The sequence below is a fragment of the Sinocyclocheilus grahami genome, unplaced genomic scaffold, assembly GCF_001515645.1.
Source record: "Sinocyclocheilus grahami isolate Dianchi unplaced genomic scaffold, SAMN03320097.WGS_v1.1 scaffold192.1, whole genome shotgun sequence".
Lineage (NCBI taxonomy): Eukaryota > Metazoa > Chordata > Actinopteri > Cypriniformes > Cyprinidae > Sinocyclocheilus > Sinocyclocheilus grahami.
In genome coordinates this window covers 63,734-74,132 of record NW_015505371.1, presented here as the reverse complement: position 1 = coordinate 74,132, position 10,399 = coordinate 63,734, and the positions used below count along the sequence as shown (strand labels likewise).

General features: G+C 37.1%; 1 protein-coding gene across 1 annotated transcript in view; it reads left to right on the top strand.

Annotated features, from left to right (window-relative positions):
• The window catches only part of LOC107594895 (rap guanine nucleotide exchange factor 2-like), a 67,828-nt gene that overhangs the window by 40,219 nt on the left and 17,210 nt on the right, over positions 1-10,399 (top strand). The window contains exon 6 of the mRNA XM_016285107.1: positions 7,689-7,820. Within this exon, the coding sequence (XP_016140593.1) occupies positions 7,689-7,820 (132 nt within the window). The remainder of the gene's footprint in view (positions 1-7,688; positions 7,821-10,399) is intronic.

Sequence of the window (10,399 nt, the reverse complement as noted above, 5' to 3'; positions counted from 1 at the left end):
GCTGATTACAGAACCGGCTTTCTGACAAGATGCGCATTACATATCGCATGCAATTTTTCATGCAGTCCTATCCCTCAGCTAAGTAAATTACTGATAGCTGTTCCAGCATTGGAACATGGTGTAGGTCTAGCCCCCTCTCGATTGAGAGCTGGGTGTTTGCTCCCTCAGCAAGAGATTTACTGCTAGCCACTCCAGCATTATACCTTAGATCAGGTTGATGACTTCTCAAACATAGTGTTTTGGGATGCACCATTTCCATCTATGGGCTGCTCTTCAGAGTGCCACGAGAGCCCCTTAGAACAGTATTTTTTTAAATCCATGTTATGGTAAGTGTGCATGTGAAGTCTTTGTACACTTTCTAAAATCCACACTGTGGTAAGTTCGCACACTAGTACTTTGCGTTCTTTCTAAAATCCTGTATGGTGAGGGCTTCGCGCAGCAGCTTCGTGCCCTTTCTTGAGCTGGTTAAGCCCCGGTTCCACCTTGGGCATCACTCCACCTATGTATCCTCCGGATAACCACTTTTAACTGGGTGTTGCTACTAGGGGTCTGTTGAGACAGTTCCTTCAGCATATGCAGAGCAAGCGGTAGCCCCTGTGTGACAGGCCAAGACTTAGTATGATTCTAGGCTCTTGGTTGTATTCCCTTAAAAGAATCTATTCCTGATTCCAAGCCTTGAGCTCTACCCGGGCCCAGGAGTTCTGGCCCTAACAGGTAAGTTTTTGGGGTATGTAGCCTAGGCCTTTGGCTGTAGGGGATAATGTCCCTGACAGCCATCTTAACGTCCCAGGGGCAACTCCCATGGCTATGGTAGAGTTGGTACTTAGTGCTCACCATGGTTTTCTGGCATGCACTCCCCTCAGCATGGTGGTGTGGGTATACCGTTCCCCATAACGACCCCTAGAGGACGCAGTTTGAAGTTCCCTTGAAAGGGAACATCTCAGGTTACGTATGTAACCATGGTTCCCTGAGTAGGGAACTAGACACTGCGTCCTCTAGGTTTCCTTCAGACGAAGAAGTGGATGATGTGTTCTCCCGGTGCCTATTTATACTATAGTCGCACCGTTAGTGACATCATGGGCTGTCGCCGGCCAACGTGTTGTTGGTGTTTTTTGAATGTATGCTTCAGACACGGGTCATGACGAGGCGTCCCCCATAGTGACTCCTAGAGGACTCAGTGTCTCGTTCCCTACACAGGGAACCATGGCTACATACATAACCTGAGACATTTTCAGTGTCACGTGATCCTTCAGAAATCATTCTAATATGATGATTTGGTGCTCAAATAAACATTTATTATTGTCGATGTTGAAAACAGTTGTGCAGCTTAATACATTTGTGGAAACTGTAATATTTGTGATATTTTAAAGTTATAATATGTGACCCTGGACCACAAAACCAGTATCAAACCAAGAGCAGAGAAGAGTGTCTTAGTCCAGCATTTGTTGTCGAGTCACAGCCAAATAGCTTGTGTGAAGAGCTGAATCTTTTATAATATGATATTTTGGCCAAATAACAGACAAAACTGAGCGCCAACATAGTAACAGAAAGCTGTATAACCTGCAAGTTCATGAAAACCTAAATGCAATGCATGCACTGCCTTTGATGTGGCGATAATGCCAGGAAAAAGCATTCGCTGGTCAAAAACTTCGTATTTGAACTTGATTTTGGTGAAATGTTAATAATATAATGACACATGCAACGAACGCAAATAAACGTGGCCTATCTGTAGGCCTATACATTTATATGGTAACACTATACAATAAGATTTCATTAGTTAATGTTAGCTAATGTATTAACTAAGATGAGCATACAATGAACAATACATTACAGTATTAATCTTTGTTAATGTTAATGAAAATACAGTCGTTCATTGGTAATTTATGTTTGTTCACAGTGCATTAAATAATGTTAACAAACACAACTTTTGATTTTAATAATGCATTAGTAAATTTTGAAGTTAACATTAATAAATGCTGCAGAAGTATTGTCACGAATCCTGTCCATGCACTTCCGTTTTTTGCTTTATTTTGCAATTTAAATGCAATAAAGCAATACAGAAAAATTTATAAAGTCAAAAGTTTTACACAGATTAAAGTGCAAAAGAACTATAAAGACCAATAGGTATCACTTTACAATAAGACCTCATTAGTTAACCTTAGTTAATGCATTAACATTCACAATGAGCAATAGCTACATTTGCTAAAGAAGTTATTTATCTTTGTTAAAAAATACAAGTCTTAGTTCATGTTAGCTCATTAAATAACACAGTTGCAACTTTCGATTTTAGCAACCTGTTATTAAATATTGGAATACCTGAGATTAATGAATGTTCAGAAGAATTTTTCATTGGCAGTTTGTTAACTAAAAATTAACTAATGTTAACTAATGAAGCCCTAATGTAAAGTGTGACCGAACAATAAAGAATCAAAACACTTTCAAACAACATCTAGGAAATTTAAAAAAAGTTTCAAAATAAATAGCCTATTAAGTCTAAATATTTAAGTATTTGTCACTGTCATGAACATCATAGCAAATACACAAATCTGAATGGCTGTTTAAATAATTTAAACACCTTTCAGAAACAGAAAGTAGTGCAGCTGCTTTGTTTACAGGGTTTCCGGGGTAACCGCTGCATTTAAAGGAATTATTATTATTATTATTATTATTATTTCTGCAGTTTAGCGCCATCTGCTGTCAGAGAGTGAAAGTGCGCGTACATCCAGAGCGTCTCTCACACGTTCCGCCATGTGCTTCTCGTCCAACTTCTGAGTTTGTGAGTCATTTTGAATGATTCTTTAGATGAACCGGTCATTTGAGTCATTTGATGCGTGGATAACTGAATGGAAAGATGTGTTGTCTTGCCATTATTTTGCAGTACACAGCCTCGTTACATTCAATTCAACCCGCAAACTCATATTTACAAAAATATGGGTAAAATATAATTTTCTATTTACTGCTTTAACCACCCCCACCTCTACATCAGAGTGCGCATGCGTCTTTCTCGCAGCATACAGCGGTGTTGTGCATTTTGACCAGTTGATGGTAAAAGTATTCTTAAAATGCATTCAAAATTCGGAATAATTTGTAATATAGAATTATTCACGGTATTTAGTGCCCACGATAACAATACCGTGCATATTAATTACCGTGATATATCGTATTACCGAATACCGGCACAAGTCTAGTAGCAATACATGAAATGTTTGTCAGTGTTAAACGGTTGCCAGATGTTTGCCACAGGAGGTAAATATACTTATGTTATGTTATCTTATTTATTATTTGTATCTTTTTTATTTTAATTTAAACTTGATGTTAAACTAAAGTAAATGAAGTAAGTTAAAGTAAAATAGTACAATTAAATAACATTATTCACAGCGTATCGATATGAATACATGTGTTAAATTTGCTTATATATATATATATATATATACATGCATACATACATATTTTTTTTCTTTCATAATTGATCAGTAATATATTTATGATTTTTTTGGGGGGAGGGGGGGTACATAAAAAAAAACTACTGGAAAAAATATATATATATTTATTTTTTTTGCAGTCACATATATTAATTAAACTAAAAGTACTGATAACCTACAGTTCAGTAAGCGATTTTGAGTCATAAGTTTGTGCAGTGAAGGATTCATCAGATTGAGCAAAACCAGTAACTTCTGAGTTTGTGAGTCATTTTGAATGATTCTTTAGATGAACCGGTTCATAAGAGTCATTTGATGCGTGGATAACTGAATGGAAAGATGTGTTGTCTTGCCATTATTTTGCAGTACACAGCCTTGTTACATTCAATTCAACCCGCAAACTCATATTTACAAAAATATGGGTAAAATATAATTTTCTATTTACTGCTTTAACCACCCCCACCTTAGAGAATAAACGTCATTAGTCTTCAATGCTCCGTTTCTTGCTCAGTGAATCCCCTCATGAAATGAACTGTGTATGTTAGCAGGTTGTATCTTTGGAAGGAGATAATATTTGTGTGTTGCCTGTGGCGATGAGATTTATGAAACTGAAGTATTTTATAAGAAGATCATACAAAGTTTTAGGAAGATAAATTAAACATCATGGATAATTTGTGTAATATTCAGGACTTGGAACATTTTGTAATCTTTTATTCTCTTCTTCAGTCATAAGCCGACCCACAGGGCCAAATCTGGAGATTCCTGCAGAATTGGAACAGCTGTTGTTATTGCACAAAGTTCCTCTTTTCCCCTGCTAACTGTTTTGGCTAATTGAATAATACTCTCAGCACAGTCTAACATTTTACCATGTTTAAATTCATTCTGCAGATTTTCCAGCTCAGAAAATTAGGTGATGGGCCTAAAACAAGGTTTTCTTTCACGTTTCTCAAGTCTATCACTGTCCTTCTCCTTAGATGCACCTGAAGAACATTTAAAAATATCAGTGACTTTCCACTTCAAACAAAAATACATTTGTCTGTTCTTAAACGATGTACATGTATTTCTGTAGAAAGCTCTTGTCATCGTAATGAAGATGATGTTAAAATACTCCGTGCAGTTGAAACTCCTGTGGGAAGCATCACGTGCAAATCACCCTCATTTACAAACAAAAAGACACCTTGAAAAATTGCATCGCTCAGTTGCTTCTCCGCTCAGTGTAAGCTGGTAACTGCTTCATTGTTCCCTGCTCATTTCTATGACAGCAGGGAGGAAAGCCCATGTACACTCCTGAGAAGTGAATTTACTGGCGTGGTGGATGTTTTGATGGCTCCTTTCAGCAGTGGAAGCGAGAAGAGAGCTGATGTTTGTATCATAGCTGACAGCTCTGTGGCCACCCAGGACTGTCCGGGGAATAGCCTTGAGGAACACAAGCGAAGGGATGTGGAGGGAGGATTGAGGTGCTTTGCTGCTATCACAGCGCCTTTATTTTAAGTGCTGAATGCACCCGCTGACCTGATAGTGTATACTGAACCATACCCCTCTTAGTGTGTACTGGTGCTTCAAGAACCCTAATTAAAGGGGTCATATGATGTGATTTCATGGTTGTCTTTGTCTTTTGAGTGTTAAAAGCTGTTCATGCATACAGAAGATCAGTAAAGTCACAAAGATTAAAGTCTCAAACCCAAAGAGATATTCTTTATAAAAGTGAACGCTCAGCCACGCCTTCCTAAAACGCCTCGTTCAAACACACCCCCGCATATCTACGTCACTGTGTGGAAAGATTTGCATAACACCGTTTGCGTAACTTTTATTCTCGCTGTAGTATTTTTGCCACTACTGCCATGTCGTGGAGACGCTGTGTGATTTCTTTGCGAAAGCCAAACTACTTTGTTTGGCCTTCCAAAAGAGGACACAACTAGAAATCAGTGGTTATGTTTTATTTACAACACTTTTCCAGAACAGCACAACCCAAATATTCGAGTGTGTGCAGGGCATTTTACGGAGGAAGGTTTCCTGAACCTGGTAAGGTGCGTAACATTTCTGTCACACGCTTGAGGTATTCGGCCAATCACAATGCACTAGATAGCCGACCCATCAGAGCACATCGCGCTTTTCAGAACGATGAGCTTTGTAAAAATCGACGCGTGTCAGAAAGGCGAGGCATAGAGGAGCAACAATAATGTACAGTATGTGGAAAGTTTTTTGAACCTTAAACCACATAAACATTGCATTACACCAAAAACTTTTTTAGCAACTTAATATGACCCCGTTAAGTACGATTTTCTTTTTTCTAACTTTGGTTCTGTCTTTCATTTGTTCTTCCTTTTGTTCTGTCTTTCATTTTTGTTTTTGCTTATGGTTTTTTTGTTTGTTTGTTTTTTTTTTGCTTGTTCTTGCATTCTCTTTCTTTAGTTTTTTTTCTTTTGTACTCTTGCATTTGTTTTTTCATTAATTTGATCTCTTTTGTTTTTGTTATTTTGTTTTTCTTCATACATTCATTGTCACATTCTGTTTTTCTGTTATCTTTTGTTAATTGTCGTTTGTTTGTCATTTTTTTATTTTAATTTTTGTATTGTATATTTATTCATTTGTCTTCTCCTTTGCTCTGTTTGTCTTTTTTTAGCTCTCTTTCATTTGTCCCATATTTTGTTCATTTAGCAATGTTCTTTATATTTCTTTCATTCTTTTACTTTTTACTAGTTCGTTCTATTCTATTCTTTCTTCCTCTTATGTTGTCTCTCTGCTTTTAGGTGTAAATAGCCTTAATTAATATGGATGAGTTGCCATGGCAATAGATTAATATAATGAATTTGTGTATGTGAGGAGGAATATTCATCAACACATTAGTGTGTTAACACACCTTTAGCCTCACAGCACACCAAACAGCAGACATCTACCTCCATTCCCCCTGTTGCTGAACCAGTATTGGTACAGATAGAGAATTGGCTGCATTTCCGGCATGTATATGATTATGGGAGTGGAAATTAGGTCAGATGCATTTTTGTATGAAAGCTATACTCAGCCACAGCTGGCTGAAGACATCCAATAGCCCCCCAAAAAAAGCAATTTCACTCGTGAACACACATACACACACAAGCACACACGCAGACACAATCGGGAGCCAATTGAATGAGCTTTATCGCAATGTGTGTGCATGTGTGTGCACTCTAATATTAGCTGAAATTGGTTCATAGCTCCTTATCTCAGTGCTGTTGTCAGTGCCTTTCCTCTTGCACAAGCCCCCCCACACACATGCTTTGCTCTTGCAGCCGCACCCCTTCAAATATGTACAGAGCGTTGCCACGAAGGGAGCTGCTTGCTCACACTGAACCAGAGGAAATAAACATGCCACGTGCATATTGTGTAGCCTTCGACTATACAGTGTCTTTCTTTCATTAATTATGAGATATTTGTTTTCCTAATGATTTTTTTTTTTTTGTAGATATGAACCAGCCTTGCTCTTGCTGTAAGCCAAGATAGTACTACAGTGCCAAGGCTCTCTTGCATTCGAAATATAATTCGAAATTAAATTTTCTCTATAGCTTCAGTCCAAATTTAGCTTCTGGGAATCAATGTATAAACAGACTTAATAGCAGGCTTGTGGAAAATATACAGGACTGTGGAAAATATGAGTCTTTATTTGTTCGTATGGCTTATATATTCCAAGTCTTTTGAGGTCATATAATGGCTTGTGTGAGAAACGGCTTGTCGACACTCATTAGCATTAGCAAATGAGCTGTGCTATTCTGTTGAAGGAAAATAAGGAAACCCTGCATTAAATGTAACTGACCTGACTAACATTTTGTTGCATTTGATGGAACTGTGGATCGTGTGGAGGGGAAAATTGCCCCCGTTTAAGATATTGTCTGGTCGTGTTTTAGCTCTAATAAAACATTGAATGTCTCTGAGGCCTGGTTTCACCAAAAAATCCTTGAGAGGATCAGAAACATCAGACTGAAGATGTGATGAATAAATGATAGCGTAGTGGACTGCAGCTTACCACAAAACTGACATTACTTTGAACTTTAGCAGAAAAGACAAACTGCAATCTGTGACATTTAGAAGTCAAATGAAGTCCAGATCAGAGCTTCTTTACTTTTAGTCTATTTCTGTTGGCTTTGAGGCCATATATGTGATCAAAAGGTTGAGTAAATTAACAGATATGCTACTGATTGGCTGTCACAGTTATTAGCTGCATTACAGGATGCATATGGATTATTATGGTCAAATGTATATCCTGACACTCTATTTGTTTGTCTCCATATGCAGCTGCCGGCAGACTTCAGCAGATTACACCTGGCAGACGGGATTCACCCCCAGGTGACACAAGTTTCCTCCAGCCACTCAGGATGTAGCATCACCAGTGATTCTGGGAGCAGCAGCCTGTCGGACATTTACCAGGTAACAACACCTAGCCATCGGGTAACGTAGGTTTAGCAGCTTTGTGGCAGTGCCATCACAATGTGACACATACTTTATGATCTGAACTGACAGCAGTCAACGGTTTTTACTGTCTTATGCTGCAATGACTAATGCAGCTAGGAATAATAAAGTAATAGTTTACTCAAAAAGCAACTTAATTTCTTGGCTCACATGTTGTTCTGTGTAACCCAAAAGGAGAAGTTTTGAACAGTCTCACTGCTCAGTAATTAGTTCATATTAACCATGTCAGTTAAGCTTCAATCTACCCAAAACACACACACATACCAATCAGAATACTGGGGTCAGTCATTTTTTTGAAAGAAGTCTCATATTTTTACCAAGGCTGCACTTATTTGATCTAAAATGCAACAGAAACCTTAATATTTTGAAATAAAATAAAAAATTAAACATTTAATAATAATTTAAAATGATTGCTATTAAAATTTTTCTTTTATAATTTATTCCTGTGATGGCAAAGCTGAATTTTCAGGATCATTACTCCAGTCTTCAGTGTCACATGATCCTTTAGAAATCATTCTAATTTGCTGATTTGGTGCTCAAGAAACATTCTTATTATTATCAATGTTAAAAACAATGTTGTGATTTTCAGGATTCTTTGAATAGAAAGTTCAATAGCATTTATTTGAAATAAAATAATTATAAATGTCTTTACTGTCACTTTTGATTAATGTGTCCCTGTTAAATATAAGTATACATTTATTTCAAACAAATATACATATATATGGAACAACACCTAATTTAGATTTTTTTTTTGGGTGAGCCATTTCTTTAATGTGCATGCAAATTTCATCCCTCTTTATTAATTTCTTTCATTTACCTTGTATTCATTTGGATGATGCTTTTATCCCAATCTTCATACAATGCATTGAAGATACATATTTTATCAGTATACATGCTCCCTGGTAATCAAACCCAAGACTTCTGTCACTAAAGATTTGTCACTATAACTAAACCTGAGCCAATGACCTGTGAAACTGAGCCAATGAGTCAATGAGATTAAAGCAGAAGGACCCCCACATTTACCTTATATATCTGTGCCCGTCTACAAAATGTGTATGTTTGCCTCTATTAATATTATTAATAGTGTTTGGCTTTGTATTTGCCTGGCTGTTTAATTGATTTCCTTGTCTGATGTGATTGCGGATTAAAGACGTTTTGTGGCAGGCCGTGTGCAGAGGTGTATGGGACATAATTCAGTTTATGCAGTGTCCGTTATCCTGGCCTGATGGCCATCTGTTAAAGGCTCATTAACAGCTGGACGGTGTCCTCGTGAAAAGAGGTAGTGATCTCCCTGCTTTATACCTCGCTTTACTACAATTCTCCTCACCTCTCCTCGCGATCCACATCTCGTAAAATGTAAAACAACAGCAGGCTGAGTGGAATGTTGTTAATATTAAATGGATGGTTTAAAATCTAAATTCTGATTGTGTGTGTTTGAAGCTGTTGAAGCTGCACAATATTTTATTCATGTGTCTGCCTACAGTTAAAGGGTTAGTTCACCCAAAAATTCTGTCATTAATTACTCACCCTCATGTTGTTCAAAACCCGTAAGACCTTCGTTCATCTTCGGAACACAATTTAAGATATTTTTGATTAAATATGAGGGCTCTCTGACCCTCCCATAGACAGCAAGGTAACTACCACGTTCAAGGTCCAGAAAAGTACCAAGAGGATCGACAAAGTAGTCCGTGTGACATCAGTGGTTCAACTGTAAAGTTACGAAGCTACGAGAATACTTTTTTGCGCGAAGAAAACAAAAATAACGACTTTATTCCACATTTTCATCTCTACTGCGTCACTTGTGGAATAAAGTCGTTATTTTTGTTTTCTTTGCGCAAAAAAGTATTCTCGTAGCTTCGCAATTTTACAGTTGAACCACTGATGTCACACGGACTACTTTGTCGATCATCTTGGTACTTTTCTGGACCTTGAATGTGGTAGTTACCTTGCCTATGCCATAGTTACCTATGGGAGGGTCAGAGAGCCCTGATATTTCATCAAAAATATCTTAAATTGTGTTCCGAAGATGAACGAAGGTCTTACGGGATTCGAACAACACGAGGGTGAGTAATTAATGACATAATTTTCATTTTTGGGTGAACTAACCCTTTAAGCTAATTAACTGCTGTATATAATTATATTACATATAATTATAGAATTGTTCATTAATTATTGTTGTTAACACAGTTTATAATTTATTGAACATTAGTGTCTTTTATCATATTGCCAATTTATAAAACCAATAATGCACAAAAGGTGGTGCATCATGTCTAAGAACAGCCTATACCCATGGCCAAATTACTGCAATGCACAGGCTCTTGTGACTTGTTGCTTTATTTGAAATCAGAATTGGTGGCAGTTAATGTTTGTTGTGGTTTTGGAATGCCAAGGGAAAGAAAATGTAGACGTTTAAATTAGCTAAATTGCTATATCATAAATAAATTAATAAATAAAGACTCGAAACCTTTGAATAGTGCATGTCAAGTTAATTGCTATCTCATATATATATATATATATATATATATATATATATATAT